This window comes from Lutra lutra, chromosome 6 (genome assembly GCF_902655055.1).
Source record: "Lutra lutra chromosome 6, mLutLut1.2, whole genome shotgun sequence".
Lineage (NCBI taxonomy): Eukaryota > Metazoa > Chordata > Mammalia > Carnivora > Mustelidae > Lutra > Lutra lutra.
In genome coordinates, this window is record NC_062283.1 from 99569174 (window position 1) to 99589764 (window position 20591).

Genomic DNA, 20591 nt, shown 5'->3' on the forward strand with positions numbered 1-20591 from the left:
AATAAGGTGGTAGGAATAAATCCAAATACATCAGTAAACAATTAAGATTAAACCCATCAATTAAAATTAAAATTATGTTAAAAATTTTTCTGGCTATATGTTGTTTCAGAGCCACACTAAAACATAAGGTGTAAAATAAAAGTAAAAGCAAGGATAGGAAAAAAAAATCTACCTGATATATTGAAAACATCAATGAAAAAAGCAAATTCTCAGGAAAGAAAAGTAATAACAAAAATAATTAAAACACTTAAGAAACAGAAAGGTTAGTAATTCTATAACCATTGAAATCTAATAGGTAAGAAATTTTCTCAGAAAGGAAATACAAAGTTCAGACAATGTCATAGGCAAGCTCTACCCAATTTTCAAGGAACGGATTTTTTAAATCTTCTTCTTCTCTTTGAGGAGAACAGACAAAAAAGAGAGAGAGAAAACATTTACTAACTGATTCTATAACCTGGACATCAAAACCAGAAAAGAGCAACAGAAAAAAAGGAAAATTATAGGCCAACTTCATCACTGTACTAGTGTACACTGTATTAGCAACCACTAAAAGAATACCACTACAACTAAGTATATACATATTTTTTTTAAGATTTTATTTATTTATTTGGGAGAGAAAGCGAGCATGAGAGGGGAGTGTCAGAAGGAGAAGCAGACTCCTTACTGAGCGGGGATTCTGATGCAGGGCTCCATCCTGGGACTCCAGGATCATGACCTGAGCCGAAGGCAGCCACTTAACTGACTGAGCCACCCAGGTGCCCCAAGTATGTATATATATGTTTTTTTTTTCCCCTAAAAAAATAATTTTAAAAATAGGAATGGGGAAAGAAAAGAAAAAAATAAATATATTTGCAAATAACTTTATTGTCCCCATAGAAGACCCCAAAAACCCTAGAGACCAATTCTAAATATAAGAATTTGGTAAAATGGCTGGATACAAGAGCAGTGATCAAAAACATTAACTTGTGTACTCACTTCAGTAGCACATATACTGGAATTGGACCAGAGATTAGCATGGACCTTGCACAAAAATGACATGAAAATTAGCAAAGTGTTCTGTATTTTCATTTTTGCAATGTGTCTGTAAATCTCAAATCATCTCAAAATAAAAAGTTGAAAGAAAAGTGTGACCTCGTAGTCAGGAAATAAAATCATACGTTTAAAAGATACTATTTAGGGGCATCTGGGTGGCTTGGTCAGGTCAGTATCTGCCTTTGGTTCAGGTCATGATCTCAGGGTCCTGGGATACAGCTCCCTGCTTGGCGGGGAGCCTGCTGCTCCCGCTTGTGCTCTGTCAAATAAATAAATAAATAAAGTCTTTAAAAAAAAAGATACTATTTATAATAGAACATAATAGAATAGAATCTTATTCATAAAAGGTATAAAAACTAGGAGTAAATTCAACAAAAGAAGAGCAAAAACTTCATAAGGAAAATTCTAAAAGTTTCAAGAACAAACTAGAGCTATGCTATTTTTATGAAAAGAAAATTCAATATTATGATGTTGTTTTTTTCCATGAAAGTTCCTATTGTTTTAATGCAAATGCAATTAAAATCCCAACAGAATTCTTGGGGAAACCAGGGAAGTAGATTTCAAAATTGCACACAAACAAAAAATAAAAAAGGCAAAGGCATTATTAATAAAGCAGGTGGGGGAACTTGCTTAAATAAATACTTTCTAGGGGCACCTGGGTGGTTCAGCCTTTAAACATCTGCCTTCAGCTCAGGTCATGATCCTGGGGTCCTGGGATTGATAGGGCTCCCTGCTAGGCAGGAAGCATGTTTCTCCTCCCACTCCCTGCTTGTATTCCTGCTCTCGCTGTCAAAAAAAAAAAAAAATTTTAATAAAATCTTTAAGGAAAAAAAAAGACTTTCTATAGTCACAGAAATGTAGATGTTTGATACTGGTAGTGGGATAAACAATAAACCAATGGACTAGAGAGCCCATGAAACAAAATCCACACATATATGGAAACATATATGACAAGTGGAAGGGTAGATCAACAGGGCATAGATGAACCATTCACTAATGGATTTTGGACAACTGGTTGTATCCATGTTTTTTTTTTAAGTGATTTTTTTTTCATTATATCAAACCATCTACATACACACATACAATGTAGACAGAGTAAAGAGTTAAATGTGAAAAACAAAGCTTTACTATTGTATCTTAAAAATCATGAATGAGTATTGAATTATCAAATATCTTTTCTAAATGTATAAAATAATCAGTTATTTTCACTTTATTCTTTTAATGCATTGAATTACAATGATAGATTTATTCATGCCAAACCATTCTTTCATTTCCAAATAATTTTTTTTTAAAAAAAGCTTTACTTACAACTTTTAGAATGTAGAATATCTTTATTAAGGATATCTTAAAATACAAAAATCACAAAACACACAGAGAAAAGCTAATAAATTTGACATTCAACTTAAAAATTTCTGCCTAAATATATATCCTAATTCTAATCAAACATTTGGACCTAACTTCCAGTTCATAGGAAATAGAAGAGTTAGAAGACACCATGAAGTTACCACCAAATAATTCCCCAAATCTGAAACATTCTGTGAAATATTCTGGCCTGAACTCTTCAAAAAGTCAATGTCATTAAAAAAAAAAAAAAAAAAAAAAAAAAAAGAGGTGGGATGGATGGGTAAGAAATTCTTCTAGATTAAGAAAACAAAATGACAAGAACAACATGCAAGGCCTGGACCTTGAGTTTGGGTTTAAAAACAAAATCAACACCTAAAAATGATATTCCTGAGACAATCAGGGAAATTCAAATATTGACTATGTGTTATATATTATAGGATTATTGTTACTTTGTTAAGTGATCTCTATGCCCAGTGTTGGGCTGCAACTCCTGACCCTGATATGGAGCTGCATTCTGTACCAACGGAGCCAGCCAGGCGCCCTTATTATTAATTGTCTCAAGTGTGATAATAATATTGTGGTTAAACAGGATGCTTGCATTTTAGGAAAGCATGGTGAAATACTGAAAAGTGAAAGGTCATGATATTTTCAACTTACTTACAAACCGTTCAACAACAAAGAGTTATTGGCTGTTAAATCTGGATGGAAGGTATATGGATGTTCACAGTTTTTGTGTTTCTATATATGTATGAAGCTTTTCATAATACAAAGTTGAGGGGAAATTCATAACTTGTGCTCTTCCAAGGGCATCAATAGGAAGGTGAAAAAATTAGCCACAAACTGAGAGAATATGTCCATAACATCTCATGGTAATAATGGATTAGTATCCACAGTCCATAAAATTCTGTAAGAAGAAGACAGTAACTTCACATAAAACAGGCAAAAGACATGTAAAACTTTTCAGAGGGAGCCATCAGGAATTAATAAAACACATATGAAAAAAATGCTCAGCCTTGTTAGCATTTAGGAAATGCAAATTTAAATACTGAGATTTCCACTTGGGCCAAAAAGAAAGTGACAGGACCAGGATTTACCTTCCCCATTTTAAACAACTAAAAACCTGTACAAAGTATATACTACATAGTTTTTCAGACACTGGACAGCAGCCAGTGCAGGACAGTGATTCTTGAGAGAAGAAAAACAAACAAGAAAGCGACAATTGCCTGAGCTGATGTGCAATTTCCACACTGTAGGACTATGACAGGGATGTGATTCGAAAGAGCTTGGGAGGGGTGCCTGGGTGGCTCAGCGGGTTAAAGCCTCTGCCTTCGGCTCAGGTCATGCTCCCAGGGTCCTGGGATCGAGCCCCACATCGGGCTCTCTGATCACCAGGAAGCCTGCTTCCTCCTCTCTCTCTCTGCCTGCCTCTCTGCCTACTTGTGATCTCTGTCTGTCAAATAAATAAATAAAATCCTTTAAAAAAAAAAAAAAAAAAAAGAGCTCGGGAGTCTCCGGGAGGAGGAGAGTTGGCAGAGGCAAGATGAAGTTTGTAGGGCAGAATACTGGAAAAAGGAGGGAACTACAGAGGGAAGAGTTCCAGATCTGCAGAGGGTTTGCCCGAGTCTTCAGCTGAATATTCATTGATGTATACACACGAGGAAACCACCCAAAGGTGGGAAAGAACCACCAGGAGAGAGTTGGCAGCACAACCTGGGAGTTCATATAGGGCTCAAAATAGTTCTTGTTCCCAATAGCCAGAGAGGAGAAATCTCCGAAGAGACTAAGCAAAGGGGAGATTATTCAGAAGGGTATTACCTCAGTAGTGGGCCACATTAGCCCGAAAAGCTCTTCTGGTTCTACCTCATTACACTTAAAAGCAAGCTATAAAAGGATCAGAATGTTTGCAAGTAACTTAATTATGTTCCAGAGAAAGCTCAACATATTTAAAGGAACACAAAAACTCTAGTATGCAGCAATGTAAAATCTAAACATTACCAGGCATGCAAAGTAAATCACAACTTAATAATGGGTGGGGAAAAAAATCAACCAACCGGAAGTGATACAGATGACAGAATGGTCAAACACATTAGAACAGCTATTATTAATGTACTCCAGGTGTTAAAAAAAATGGAGGAAAGCATGAGCCTGTTAAGGAAAAGCACGGAGGATATAAAAAAGACCCAAATGGAACTTCTAAAATTAAAATATTGTACCTAAGGTGAAAAATACACTGGATGGGATTAACAGAAGATCAGATACTTCAGGAGAAAAGATGAATGAACTTGAGGACACAGCCATGGAAACTATTCAATTTATGAAATAGGAGAAAAAGACTTCACCCAAGTGCAGCATCAGTATAGTGTGTGACAACCTCAGATGGCCTAACATACAAGTCACTGGAGTCCTGGGAGAGGAGTGAGAGGAGGGGAGGGACAGAAAAAGGTAACTAAATAAATAATACCCACAGCATTCCCAAATTTGGTGAAAATCATAAACCCGTAGGTAAACAGCCCCAGCAGAAGAAACATGACAAAACTATACCAAGCACATCATAATCAAATTGCACAATAGCAGCGATAAAATGTTAAAAGCAGCGGGCAGCGGTGGGGGGAGGGTGGAAAAAAGCATCCAGAGAAAAATAACGAGTTACATATAGAAGAACAAATGTAAGAATAATAGTAATCTCCTTGGTGGGAACCACAAGAAGGTACCACTAAGCATCCACTACACTGGAGAAATTTAAGATTGAAACTAAGAAGTGTTCAAGATGGTGTAAAACGAAGGTAACTCACATAGCGCTGGTCTGGGCATAAACTGGTTCAGCTACTGCAGCATATAATTTGGCATTATCTTGTAAGGATGAAGACATCCACACCATACGAGCGGGCAATATCACTCCTGGACACAGAATGTTCCCGGCAGCACTGTTTGCAACAGCAAAACCAAAATCAAACCAACAACTCCAAATGGTCATTAACAGAAGAATGGGAGAGTTGTGGTCTATTCATATGATGCAATAAAGCAATAAAAATGAATGATTCTCTAAAGAAATACTAAGTTGAAAAAGCAAGTCACAGAAGTAAACATACGTTATGCCACATATAAAATTCAAAAACATACAAAATTTAACTTTTTATTTTTTAATACATACATTGTTGTAAAACTGTAACAAGCAAGAGAATGACAAATACAAAATTCAGAATAATCGAAAAAAAATCAGAATAATCATCACTTGAGGAGAGAGCACAAAGAGGATTTCTAAAATGCAGGTGATCTTCTATTTCTTAAGCTGGCTCATGGGCACACAAATACTTACTATTCTTTATACCTTATATATACATGTCTGTGAATTTTTAAGTATGAAATACTTCATTTAAAAAAAAGAAGAGTGGGAAATGTGAAAGACTTTAAAAATGAAGACTACTGTTTATGAGTAACAATAAAATTAGTGTAAAAAAGTATACCCCAAAAAATGTTCAGTTCTTTATAGTCTTTCTGTGCCCTATACAATCAGTATCAATTGAAAAGGGCCATAACCCTAGGATGAAAAAAAAATAATGAGCAGAGTCTTTAAGGGCTTTGACACAAAATCTGAATATCTGAGGCTCTACATTAGACAACAGTAAATACATTAGCCACGCATGTCTGATTCTTCATTTTTCATCTGTACTTAGATTTTTCTTTATCTTTGGATTTCTTGGGACTCCTACTTCGGTCTCTCTTTTTACTCCGTTCTCTTTCATAGGGGTCGGTCTGGTATTTGGATTTGTGACTATTACTGTAGTGGCCGTCCCTTTCTCGAGATCGGCTACGACTTCGGTTTTGAGGTCGGTCTCTCTTTTCACTCTTTTGTTTCTCCCAACAGCTTTCTTCTTCTTCATAGTGACCAAACCCCATCTCCCTGTAGATATCCTGTCAAAGGAATGGAGAGAGAGTTACAAGTGAATCCGTAAAATAATCATTTTGTAGGTAGTCAATTAATAAAACTCAGAAAGTCTACCATACCAAGCAGCTATAACAGCTCAAATTTGAACACAACCACTAATGCTGAGAATCTTCTAAATTAGCAAAAATAACTCAGAAAGACTTAATCATTTTTCTTATCAATCTCATTGCTTTCTATCTACTACTTCAGCTGAACTGAAGGATCAGATCCCAAAACAAAGAACTGAAATCACCCAACTGAAATCAGAACAAGTGTTTAGAGAAAATCACAATACCAAGAATTCTGGCTGTGGCTAGTCACCTTTCTACCTCCCCCTTCTCTACTCCCCAACTGATCTGCAATGGAATTACTAAAATTCCCATAAAAACCTTAAAAAGAAGACATTTAAATAACAGCCAGAAGAGGTTTTAGACAAGTCAATCAGTCTAAAAAGAAAACAGATACTTCATACTTTGGTCTGAGTGATTATTTTTATTTTTTTATTTTTATTTTTTTAAGATTTATTTATTTGACACAGAGAGATCACAAGTAGGCAGAGAAGCAGGCAGAGAGAGAGAGGGGGAAGCAGGCTCCCTGCTGAGCAGAGAGCCTGATGTGGGACTCGATCCCAGGACCCTGAGATCATGACCTGAGCTGAAGACAGAGGCTTAACCAACTGAGCCACCGAGGCGCCTGAGTGATTATTTTTAAAGTGTTTATTTTTTAATAGCTTCTCTCCAAATCTTTAATATATTTCCCTTGTTTACATTAGGCTGATATATGTGTTTTACTAAAATCATTTCTTGGGATGCCTGGGTGGCCCAGTCGGTTAAGCATCAGACTCTTGATTTTGACTCAAGTTCTGATGTCATGAGTCAGGAGACGGAGACTGGTGTCAGGCTCCACCCTCAGAGGGGAGTCTTCTTGAGAGTTTCTCCCGCTGTCCCTCCCTGCTCACATGCATGCACTCTCTCTCTAATAAATAAGTCTTAAATAAATAAACAAATAAATAAAATCCTTTATTTACATATTTCTTAAAAATGAGTTAAGAAACAATGGGCCAACAGAGTAGATACATTAAATTCTTTTTTTTTTTTTGGGGCGCCTGGGTGGCTCAGTGGGGTAAGCCGCTGCCTTCGGCTCAGGTTATGATCTCAGGGTCCTGGGATCGAGTCCCGCATCGGGCTCTCTGCTCAGCAGGGAGCCTGCTTCCCTCTCTCTCTCTGCCTGCCTCTCTGTCTGCTTGTGATCTCTGCCTGTCAGATAAATAAATAAAATCTTTAAAAAAAAAAAAAAATTCTTTTTTTTTTTTCTTTTTTTAGAGGGAGAGAGAGAGACAAAGACAGAGAGAGGAGAGGGGCAGAGGGAGAGAATCTTAAGCAGGTAAGCCACCTAGTGCCCCTACATTCTATTCTTACTAAGTAACAGTAATAATTTTCCTATCTGAAGAGAGCTAGTTACAACAATTCTATTTCTCTTTGTATTCTATCCCTAATTAAAATGAGTATCTCAGGGGAGCCTGAGTGGCTCAGTCTGTTGAGCATCTGACTATTGATCTCAGCTCAGGTCTTGATCTCAGGGTTGTGAGTTCAAGCCCCACCTTGGACTCCACTCTGGGCATGGAGCCTACTTTAAAAAAATAAATAAAATAAAATGAGAATCTCAGCAAGTGGCTGAAATCTAAAAAGAGACCAGAGCCAATGCTCTTTCAAGAGACAGTTCATAAAATTCAACTTCCTTAAAAGATTTCTCTCAGAGGAAAGCAAAATCATAAGGATTGAGTTCCCAAGGGTCCCAACTCTATCACCACAGACATTATTATAGTAGATGTAAATGTCAAGGTTTCAAATCTAGAGTGATGAATACCCATGGTTAATAACTGGGTTTTGGGCGCCTGGGTGGCTCAGTGGGTTAAGCCGCTGCCTTCGGCTCAGGTCATGATCTCAGGGTCCTGGGATCGAGTCCCACATCGGGCTCTCTGCTCAGCAAGAAGCCTGCTTCCCTCTCTCTCTCTGCCTGCCTCTCCGTCTACTTGTGATCTCTCTCTGTCAAATAAATAAATAAAATCTTAAAAAAAAAAAAAAAAAAAAAAAAAAATAACTGGGTTTTAAGGGTTCATAATTATTCATAATTATTCCATATATTGTCTAGATACTGTACCTTACACCTGGCATGGAGACTGCAGCACGTGAAAATAGATCTAACAGGATTGTTATAATCAGTGTTTGTGGAATACAACTTTATAAGCCATTTCATGATTTCCTGCACAATCCCAATAGTTCTTTTCACTCTATAAAGTCCCAGGGAAATGGTTTAACTCTTTAACAACTACTTTCGAGCAATATATGACAGCCCTAGATAAAAGAATTTTTTGTGCTTCCTTTAACATACACAAAGTGTAAATATCTATGTACTATTCTCTCTGTCTACTTAAGTCCTGTATTAGATGAGGTAACAAACTTCTAAAATGGAGAGACGGCTAACAGATACAGAACTATAAAATCTTCAGTAATTATACAAATAGGCACTTAAGTGCTTTGAGTGTTTAAAATACAACAGAAAGAGATAAAAGATTATACAGCACTTAATTCTTTGAAAAACTTGATGAAACTGAAAATCTGAAATGCACTGAAACCTTAAAACCCCTCCTACTTGGGGCACCTGGGTGGCTCAGTTGTTACGCGTCTGCCTTCTGCTCAGGTCATGATTCCTGCGTCCTGGGATCAAATTCAACATTGGGCTCCCTGCTCAGCAGGAAGCCTGCTCCTCTTTATCCTACTCCCTCTGCTTGTGTTCCCTCTCCCTGTCAAATAAATAAAATCTTTAAAAAAAAAAAAAAAAGCCTTTCCTACTTGGAGTATTTTTCGAAGCTACACACTTTAAAGTTTGGCAGTTCTAGGTTCAAAATGGTCTTTGTTATTTAAGAGAGGTGTCAAACAAGAAATAATCTTGAGATTAGATTTACCAGGGAAGGTTTCATAGAGAAGTTGGGACTTGAGATTAACCTCAATGAATGAGTAGGTTTGGCTGCGGATTGGCTGCAAGAAGGCTAATGCATGGAGTGGAAGTGAAAACTAAAAAGGAAGAATCAGCACCATGTGCACGAAGGGGAAAAGGTCAGGAGGCTGGATGAAGCCATATTAGAATAGACCTTTAAGTGTGTGCTAGCACAGTGCTAAGTATTTCTGGAATACAATATTACCCTCATTCTAGAAAATAAGGAAAGTGAGACTCAAGAGATCTATACAGGGTGGAGAAAATTTAACTGATTAGTCACTTGACATACAAAATTGAAAAGGGGGTGGTAGAGAACAATGAAAAACCCCATACCTGACTGAATCAATATAATGTTAAAGTTCTAGCTCTCTCATTAAACTTATAAAAGGCCACAGGCCTGGGGCGCCTGGGTGGCTCCGTGGGTTAAGGCCTCTGCCTTTGGCTCAGGTCATGATCCCGGGGTCCTAGGATCGAGCCCTGCGTCGGGCTCTCTGCTCAGCAGGGAGCCTGCTTCCTCCTCTCTCTCTGCCTGCCTCTCTGCCTACTTGTGATCTCTGTCTAATAAATAAATAAACAAAATCTTTAAAAAAAAAAAAAAAGGCCACAGGCCTGTGGGGTCAAAATCTTTACATCTAAGGGAAAGGCAATGAATTAGATGAGCTGTCAGCCCTCTCCAGTGCAGACTTTAAAAAATTCTATCATTTTATACCCGTAAGTCGTAAGACAAAATGACAAAACTAGCATGTGGCTAAAAAGGAAAGAAAGAAACACCACAAAATAGCCAATTTATTTATTTTTTTAAGTGGCCAATTTAAAGCAATCACCTTAACCTACCCAATGATTTCATATAAAGCAGTCCAAAAAAATCTAAACTAAAAACTATCCTTGCTCAGGTCTCTAGGACTAAATCAAAGATTTAGTTAAGTCTAAATCACTAAAATAACATTAACTGATTAAAATGACAGCAAAAACAGAGTCCCCAGTTATAAGAAAATAACCACTTATGAAAGCCACAGAGGAGAACTGACAACCAGGATGCATCCTCTCCGCCAGGCAACCCACAACCCAAAACTCACTTCCCGAAACTCCAGTAAAACCCAAACCTCAACAACATAGTAACCATCTCTGGAATTAAGACACGAGGTGGAAAAATTAAACAGAGAAGTTTTCAAACTGAACAGTGAGGCTGTCAATCAATAAAAAACAAAGAATTTGAAAAAATAAGTTAAAACATTCTTAGGAAACTAGGCTCACCAAGCAAAATACCAACAAACAGGAAAATCTGAGCTACACTTGAGCATGACCTAGTACTGAAGATTCCCTTTAAAGATTATATTTTTGAGACTGAAATCAAAAGGATAAAAATCAGAATAATAAGACAAAAAAAATGGGCCCACTAAAATCTTAAATACAGATGCTATTTCATTGGGAAAAAAAAGAAAATTAGTGTACTTGTATTATTAAATCAAAGTACAAAACAAAAAAAACATTTGCTTTGAGGGGAGAAATAAGTTAAGAGATGATTATTTGGAACTTAACAATTTTATAACTGCCAAATAATTTAATATTTTTTTTTAATTCTAACATTGCCCCCAAAAACTACTTAATGGCTTTTACTCCATGCCAAAAAAGAAAAATATTTTCTATTGTAAAGTTTTAAGTAATCAAACAGCAGGATAAAAAAGATGTACAAAAAGAAGGGGGAAACACACACTTAAAATGCAGCCAGATTTTGGATTTTTTAGACCTCTGGTTATTTCAAACACACCAATATGTATCTCACACCTAAATTCACTGAAAATTCTATGTACGAGTACAGGATAAGAAGCCGTAGCTAAAAGCAACAGGCAGCACGGTGGTTGGGGGTGATGCAGGGGGTGGAGATAAGGAATTCTAGTGGAAAACGTGCTAAATATTCATAGAAATGTGATGTAGCCACCATTTCAAAAGACTGGGGTGGTCTTAGCCTAAACTAATACAGTAAAAAAATTAAGAGGGATACATGCCAGTTAGATCACACTGGAATATTACACTAGGAGACAAATTTTATTAGGATAGCAACAGAATTTAGGAGAGAAAACTGTCAGAATGAACTCGAGGTCAGAGCAGCAGCAGAGTGGCTAGGAGTGCAAGTCTGGATTTACACTATCAGAGCTACTCATCAGCTCTGAAAAACCAGGGCAAGTCACTTAAACTCTTCAGTTTTCACCCTTTCTTGTAAAATGGGGAAAATCGTATCCACCTCACATTGTCAAGCACACAGATGCCACTAGCTGTCACTGAGGCATGTGCGTCTTAGTTGGGAGAACTGAGTAACAGAGGAAAGGTGTGACTTACACGCTTACGGAGGTGCATTAAAGGTGGGACTCTTTTTTTTTTTTTTTTTAAAGATTTTATTTATTTATTTGACAGAGAGAAATCACAAGTAAGCAGAGAGGCAGGCAGAGAGAGAGGAGGAAGCAGGCTCCCTGCTGAGCAGAAAGCCCGATGTGGGGCTCGAACCCAGGACCTGGGATCATGACCTGAGCCGAAGGCAGCGGCTTAACCCACTGAGCCACCCAGGCACCCCAAGATGGGACTCTTTAAATAGCAAAAAGGCGGGGCGCCTGGGTGGCTCAGTGGGTTAAAGCCTCTGCCTTCGGTTCGGGTCATGATCCCAGTGTCCTGGGATCAAGCCCTGCATCAGGCTCTCTGCTCAGCAGGGAGCCTGCTTCCCCCTCTCTCTCTGCCTGCCTCTCTGCCTACTTGTGAGCGCTGTCAAATAAATAAAATCTTTTTTAAAAAAGAAAAATAAACAAAAAGCAAAAAGGCTATGGAAAAAGGTCCACAGGCTAACACCAAGGAGTAGGAATACATTCTATCTAGAATAGAGGAAACTAAGAATATATATAAAATGCAAATCAACTGAAATTTTTTAAAAGTGAAGAACAATCCATGAAACACACTGGGTGGTTACCTTGGGGGGGGGGGCAGAAAAAAGGGGGGGGCAGGGACAGAATCTAGGTTCTCTGCACATACCACTTCGTAGATTGTACTTTGAAAGCATACAACAAATTTTTAAAACTACAAAACACACAAAAAATTATTTAAAGCAATCCCTAAATATTGAAAAGAAACAAATTAATTGAAATGAGTCCAGTGAATGGCCTTACCACAGAAACTATTCTGACTTAAGACACAGTAATTTGTAACAGTAAAATAACAGCCAGTGTAGAAAACGTGTGCACACACATACTTCTTCACTTAATCTTAACAACATACCTGTGAGGTAAGTATAATCTCAATTTCACATAGGAGGAGGCTGTGGCTCAGAAAGCTAGTTAGCTTGTCGAGGCCACATCAATGGCTAGTGGTGCAGAAACTTTACACCTCGCTTCTCTGGAGCCAATCCTGCATTTTGCCAACCATACTACATCTCTCCTTCTTTGGGTCTTTGCTTGATGGGCCATTCCCCCATCTTGAATTTTCTCCCTCTCACCTCTGCCTGCTAAAATCTCTTTACCCACCACACCTAGCTCAAAAGTCCTCCCGTGGTAACACAAAAGCAAGGAGCTATCATGTAATTTGCTTTTCATTTAACGGAGAGCCAAAACACAGGCTAGAAATGACTTCTCCCTAAAGTCAATTTTCTTTGAGGAATTATTAGTATCATGGTCTTCGAAAATATATTCTTAGGGCACCTGGGTGGCTAAATCGGTCAACAGTCTGACTTCAACTTCTGCTCAAGTCCTATGTCAGGGTCCTGGGATTAAGCCCCCTGTCAGGCTCCGAGCTCAGTGGGGAGTCTGCTTGTCTCTTTTCCCTCCCCGTTTGTGATGGTCCTCTCTCTCTCTCTCTCTCTCTCTCTCTCACACACACACACACACACACACACACACACACACAAATAAATACATCTTTAAAAATAAAACATGCGGGGCACCTGGGTGGCTCAGTGGGTTAAGCCTCTGCCTTTGGCTCGGGTCATGATCTCAGGGTCCTGGGATCAAGTCCTGCATCGAGCTCTCTGCTCAGCGAGGAGCTTGCTTCCCACCCCCCCACCTCTGCCTGCTTGTAATCTCTCTCTCTGTCCAATAAATAAATAAAAATCTTAAAAAAAAAAAAAACAAGTATTGTTCAAAAATACATTTGGGATGACCAAGTTAATTATAAGTGCTCTTTTTATTTCAGATACACAATATGGAAGGGCATAAATGTTTCACAGGTCTTAAAACTTTTAAGAGCAGGGCTCCTGAGGAGCTGAGTCAGTTAAGTGTCTGCCTTTGGCTCAGGTCATGATCCCAAGGTTCTGGGATCGAGCCCCGCCATCGGGCTCCCTGTTCAGCAGTGGTGTCTGCTTCTCCCCCTGCCCCTGCTCATGCTCTCACTTTCTCTTTTTCAAATAAATAAGTAAAAATCTTGGGGCGCCTGGGTGGTTCAATTGGTTAACCGACTGCCTTTGGCTCAGGTCATGATCTCAGGGTCCTGGGATCGAGGCCTGTATTGGACTCCCCTGCTCTGCAGGGAGCCTGCTTCTCCCTTTCCTTCTGCCTGACACTCCCCCTGCTTGTGCACTCTCTCTAATAAATAAGTAAAATCTTAAAAAAACAAATAAATGGGGACACCTGGGTGGCTCAGTGGGTTAAAGCTCAGGTCATGATCCCAGGATTCTGGGATAGAGCCCTGCATCGGGCTCTCTGCTCAGCAGGGAGCCTGCTTCCCTTTCTCTCTCTCTGCCTGCCTCTTGGCCTACTTGTGATCTCTGTCGCCAAATAAATAAATAAAATCTTTTGTAAAAAATTAATAAATGAATGAAAATAAGTATCTTTTTAAAAATAAAAATAATAAAAAATAAAGTAAAAAAAAAACTTCAAGAGCTATAAGCACTATCCATAACACTAGGTGATAAGTTAAAATGACAAATGAGCACTTTTTCAGCACAACCATACTTGCTTTTGAGGGGAGTAAGTGTCCACAGGTTCAGAAATCACTCATTGCACAATATGGAACTGAATGATATATATTAAGTTACTCTGAAGACAATCTTTTATCATTTGTGATCTATATTCTTGAACACTCAAGTCCCTTACCTCAGAGAAACCATTCTATGTACTAGAGTTAGGAACATAACCACCCTGTTCAGAACTATATCCGCACCCCCTATATTATGCCACTAAGAAATAATTTACAGAGGGATGAAATATTTCTCTCTCTCCAGCTAACGCTGGACATTACAAGTACCTGGTTGGTATTTCTGATTGGCATGTAGTCCTCATCTTCTTTTTCTTCAGAGCAGTGACGAGTTTTCTTCTTGTGTTTTTTACTTGTGTGTGAATGACTTGATTTTGAATCTTCTGCTTGCTCATCTAGCACAAGATCATATTTTGCACTGCAGCAACTAGTTAAGGACAGACATGAGAACTGACACTGATAATACAACAAAATGTAAGAATCTGGTAAACAAAGGAGGCCATGAGGCTAAAGGTAATTTTTTAAAGCAAAAAGCACCTCACAAGCATAGAACTTATTTCTGAAACAAAACTACTTCATATTTTCTTTCAGGAAAAATGGAAAGGACCCTGTCCTAAAGTAAACAATTAACAATTGGCAAGTGAGTGGGGGAAAAAAAAAAAAAACAGGGGACAAAGAAACCTATATTCACAAATGAAAATTTAAGCAGCCATAAAAAATAAGGAAACTTATTTGTCAATAATGAAAAAAACTTAAACTTAGAAAATGAAGTACATGTTTCACTGGAAAAAGTTAAGATATTATAAACCCCAATGACAGAGGAGCTACAGGAGATAAAAGACATTCATGTGACCCCTCTTTTCAAGTATTAATTAGTTCAATTCTATAGGAGAAAATTTAGCAAGGCCTCACAACAGCCATATTTAAATTGAAGGAAGAATTTATAAAAGGTTAAAATAAGTTAAATAAAGGTATACATAACAATTACTTTTTTTTTTTTAATTTGACAGACAGATCACAAGTAGACAGAGAGGCAGGCAGAGAGAGAGAGGAGGAGGAGGCAGGCTCCCTGCCGAGCAGAGAGCCCGATGCGGCACTCAATCCCAGGACCCTGAGATCATGACCTGAGCTGAAGGCAGAGGCTTAACCCACTCAGCCACCCAGAAGCCCACACATAAATGTGTTATAAAAGTTATGGTAATGTGTTTTAATTCAGTAATGGTATAATTCTAATATACTATTATGTTTTGGAATAAGAAAAAATGTAAAACTGCTGCACTCTCTGTTGAAAATAATCTCAAATTCTAAAATAGTATCTGAGGAAGGCTGACAAGGGCCAGAATAGCGGTTTTCAAAAAAAACAGCTTCGGAGGAAGCCCAACATGCGAGCTGTTTTAGAGGCATGTGCAACTAGAGGAATGGCAGACACTCAGGACTAGCATTGTTGGGTCTGTTTTAACAATGCCTAAGCCCTATGCCTTCCTCTGGGGCATCTCACTTCTACGTAACATTGAATAGGCTTGGCTTTTCACAAGATGACTAAAGACAGCCAGTCAGCCTGCACCATATCCTATTCCTACTTCATTATCTCTAACTTCTTTTCTCCTTTATATTACATTACACTGCTTCCAGAGTAGCTTCTGGAGCCTCTCCTTTTCAGGTACGGATCCAACAGCCCTTGCCCAGGATCTCACTTCCTGTGCTGCTGTACACATGCAGCTCCTTCTGTCCAAAATCCATTTAGTGCATCACAGCCAGCATTTTGTAATAAGGTAGAATAGAAAACAGAGTACATGGCACCTAATAAAAATACCACGGCATTTCTGTTTCAATTATGTGTGCATGTGAATGGCTATAACCTGCTTCCCTCTCTCTGTGTTTGCCTCTCTGCCTACTTGTGATCATTGTCTGTCAAATAAATAAATAAAATCTTTAAAAAAAAGATTTAAAAAAATTTTTAAAAATCTAAAAAAAAAAGATCTCTGCCTGTCAAATAAATAAAATCTTTTTTTTAAAGATTAAATAAAATCTTTTTTTTAAAGATTTTATTTATTTATTTGACAGACAATGATCACAAGCAGGCAGAGAGGCAAGCACAGAGAGAGGAGGAAGCAGTCTCCCTGCCAAGCAGAGAGCCTGACGTGCAGCTTGATCCCAGGACCCTGAGATCATGACCTGAGCTGAAGGCAGAGGCTTCAATCCACTGAGCCACCCAGGCGCCCCAAATAAATAAAATCTTAAAAAAAAAAAAAAAATCCAGTTGTTCAGTCCTTTTCACATGCTGAAAACCACATGGGGCTAGTAGCTACACAGGAGGGTAATATTTTCCACCATTGTAGAAAGTCCTAGTGGACAGTACTGGGCTACAGATTTATTCTCAAACATGCCTGGTTTCTTTAACTTTCAGTAATCTATCACCTTGAATTTAAAACATTTTATGACTACATATTCATTCTTTTCAGCCTGAACTACTTACCTCTATGAGAGAAAAGACAAAAGACATCGCCTTGTATTTTATATTTGATGCTTGTGTTCCTTTTATTTGCCCTACACATCTGCCAGCTGCAGCTATTAATGGTTAGCTTAAATTTATTTTTTTTTACAGATTTTATTTATTTGACACAGAGAGACACTGAGAGAGAACACACGCAGGGGGAGTGGTGAGAGAGGAAGAAGCAGGCTTCCTGCTGAACAGAGACCCAGATACAGGGCTCGATCCCAGGACCCTGGGATCATGACCTGAGCCGAAGGCAGCAGCTTAACGACTGAGCCACCCAGGCACCCCAGTGGCTAGCCTAAATTTAATTTCAAAGATTTGTTAAATAAATCTCAAGTGTATTCTATCCAGGCCTTTTATAATTTTAATATTTCAATCACATCCGCCCTAATGTTCATCTTTTTAGACTAAATCTTTGTTTACTGTTTGGTGTGCCTGCATGAGAAAGCTTCCTCCTCATGTCAGTACAATTCAGACTTTATCCACCTCTTATGCCTCTTATGTCTTACAATGCTTTATGCATTATAGACAGTCAACACATTTTTTAAAATGAGTATATAATAAGTCAACCTGATATTCATCTTTCCTTGATGAATACTTGGAAAAGAAATGTCTAAGACAGTGTGGGAAAAGAGAATCCCTAAAACACCAACAGAAATTAGGAAACAAAGAAACCATTTACCAGAAAGAATCACAAAATCATCACTTTCGCAATGTGTAGAGTGATAGATTTATAATGAGAGTATCAATGAACAAATTAAAATGACATAATGTAAATAGTATGTTTCATTGATTTTTACTTGTCTCAACTAAAAGTTGGAAGAACCTAAATTAAATGGTCAAGTCAATGGATTTTTTTAATCCTATAAAAACCAACTCTTGCATGCAAAATGAGCCCAATTAATAGTCATTGCTGGACTGACAATGTACTAAGCAGAAAGAAGCAACCTAATCATGTAAGAGAACAACAGGATTTTATTAATCTACATATTCACCATCTCCAAAGAAGTTAAATATTATGCAAAAGATTAACACCAAGAATTTAGCGTACCTATATGAAGAAAATTTCTGAGTATGAGAAATTTAAAACATTACAATTATATACAAAATATGAATCTTACCTAAGATTTCAGAATAAGTGCTAATCTTAACCTAAGAGTAAGGAGGGAAAAGAATTAGGCCAGAGATTTTTTTCAACCCTAACCTTCTTCATACATTAGAGAATACACCAGAGAAAGAAAAGTATATGTAAGATGGTGAAAAAGGACTACAATAATCTAAATGATGTCTTCACAAACCACCAGATTTAGAAAACTTGTCTTCTACAGACTGTGACTTTTTTAACATATTACACAGTACTCTACTATGTAGATGTACAGAGTAGATGGTCTATCCACAGCAACCAACTGGTTCTTGTAAAGGATACTCCTGCTTGGGCTTTACTTTATCTTTCAAAACTAAATTAGACGGTTTATCCTGTTCTTTTTCATACTCCTTGAAATCACTCTTGGTATATTTCCCACCTATTTATTAAAAAAAAAAGAAAAAAGAAAAAAGACTTAGTAAGAAAACTCAACTAATTTATTGAAGAACAAAAACTAATTTGTAAGACATATAATATATCAGCTATTTTGTAAGTGGCATATATATTGGCAGGCAGAAAAAGGCTGAGAAGAAAACAAAAGAATAGTAATTCATTCTCCATTACTATTTTAAATGAAATCAGATACCCATTTTGCTAAGTAGCTGTACATTGCCACCTAACGATGTGTGTGAGTATTACAACATCAAACTTTAAAATTCTCAATTACAAAGCGAATACATTCACTGGGAAATAACACAGTATTTAAGTAGAGCCATTAACTCCATGAGAAATTTAGGTCCAAAGGAAACTGAGGGCTTGAGACTGGAGTCTGAGATCTGAGAGGCTTAGAAGTTTGGAATAAGTGAGGCTTTAAACTTCTCTGATCTGTCATAAGAGACATGGACCAAAATCTCAACAGAGCACCAAGCAGATAGCACGACATCAGGAATGTACACAGACATTCACTAAAGGGTGTCAAAAGGGAGCGTCCCTCCCAAGTGCCAAAAATGAAATCAACAATCCCTTCAGAAAAATAGGACCCACTGTTATGTCTTGACTGGCCTTCACTGGCAGGGCCAGGAAAAAGCATCCTATGTAGCCCCTCTACTCCCAAGTTGAAAAATATATGTATAAAATATACATACTTCCTTTTTTAAAAGAAAAAGCTATAAATTTACATAAAACCTACATGGGAATAAAAATATGAAATAAGAGGAAATTCTAACATAAAGTAAATATATATGTATGTATGTTCAAAGAATGTATGTGGAAAATAATACAAGAACAGATAAGAGCAGTTACCTCTGGGAAGGGAAATTGGAAAGATGAGGGGCAGGAGTGGAAGGGAGAGTTTTTTACACCACCTTTTCAATTTTGTACCATATGACAACTAAAACAAACTTCGAAAAAAACTTAAAAGAGTTTTGCTCCTAGGAGAACCAAGCCACCACAACCACCAAAATCATTACTTTGCAAATATGCTGCATTTGCAATGGGTAATTATAATTTATAACACAAAGATAGTGAATATATTCACCATCAGCTTAAATACACAAATACACACTCACACACACTCACCTAGTACCCTAGATTCTTGTTATCAGCTACATGAAACCATAAATGGCAGAAGTTCCATCAGTGAACTTTTCTCCTAATAAACAGCACTAAGGCAAAGGAGGTACAGCACACACACACACGCACACACACGCATGCACATACATCCACAGTGAATAGAAACAAAGGAAGCTGAACAACATACCTTTTCCTTTCCATTTAACCTTTGCAACAGACTGGCTAAAATCCACATGTATTCTTCTGTCATCTATAAGTACATTGTCCATTTTGAAGAACGCTTTCTCACAATCTTCTTCCTGATAGTAATTATAAAAACTCAAGCATAAATCTTTATGGGAAAGATTTCTGCAGCAAGAACAAATACTGAAAATATCACACGTCTGTTGTTATGAACACTAATTTTGAGTGCCTGTCACACCCTAGGTGCTGCTGCACGTTCTGCATCTATGGGCTCAGTTAACTCTGATAACAAGCGTATGAAGTATTACCTACCATTATCGCCATTTTCTCGAAGAGAACACATATGTTTAGAAAGGTACGGAAGTTGCCAAAGGTCAGCTGGCAAAGGGGAGAGCCATGATTTGAGCTGAGGCAGTGTGACTGTAGTGGACATACATACGCTTACAAACTGTGCTGTCCACGTCCCTTCACAAACCCTTTCATTCAAAACCCGAAAATATTCTGAAAGTTGAAAGCTGTTGTTATAAACTTGGTGTTAAAATCCATTTGACAACAAAATTGGACCCAACAGAAGACCGTGGCTTTGACTTATTCCACTTAGTGTGAATATGCATTAGTTTCAGTGCAGAAATATTCTCTGAATGATTATGGAGTGCTGACCCAGAAGAGTATTATATAGTCCATAGACGTGTGTGTAGACACACACACATACACACTTTACCTTTCTAAGTTCTGAAAAACCTGAAATCAGAAACTTAGCTACTCCCAAGGGTGTGGATAATGGACTGTGGGCCGGAGATACCAAGGTCTGTGTTACATAAAGATTCTTCCTGTCAGCAACTTCGCAAACCCTGTATCTCCCATTTCTGACATCTGAAGACTAGAAGTGATGCATTTCAACCCAGCGCTGAACAAGTATCTCCTATATTCCTGGAAATATATTCTTTTTTTTTTTTGACAAGAGAGAGATCACAAGTAGGCAGAGAGGCAGGCAGAGAGAGAGGGGG

The 20591-nt window shown here is 37.8% G+C and overlaps 1 protein-coding gene and 1 pseudogene across 1 annotated transcript in view; one reads left to right on the forward strand and one right to left on the reverse strand.

Annotated features, from left to right (window-relative positions):
- Positions 1 to 967: 967 nt before the first annotated feature.
- Positions 968 to 1066, forward strand: LOC125103428 (uncharacterized; annotated as a pseudogene).
- A 4429-nt stretch (positions 1067 to 5495) lies between these two features.
- PPIL4 (peptidylprolyl isomerase like 4) overlaps positions 5496 to 20591 on the reverse strand; it is a 35773-nt gene continuing 20677 nt past the window's right edge. The window contains exons 10-13 of the mRNA XM_047732165.1: positions 19589 to 19700; positions 18172 to 18268; positions 14519 to 14666; positions 5496 to 6288 (exon numbers count right to left, since the gene is read on the reverse strand). Coding sequence (XP_047588121.1) covers positions 6037 to 6288; positions 14519 to 14666; positions 18172 to 18268; positions 19589 to 19700 — 609 coding nt within the window. The 3' untranslated portion in view covers positions 5496 to 6036. The remainder of the gene's footprint in view (positions 6289 to 14518; positions 14667 to 18171; positions 18269 to 19588; positions 19701 to 20591) is intronic.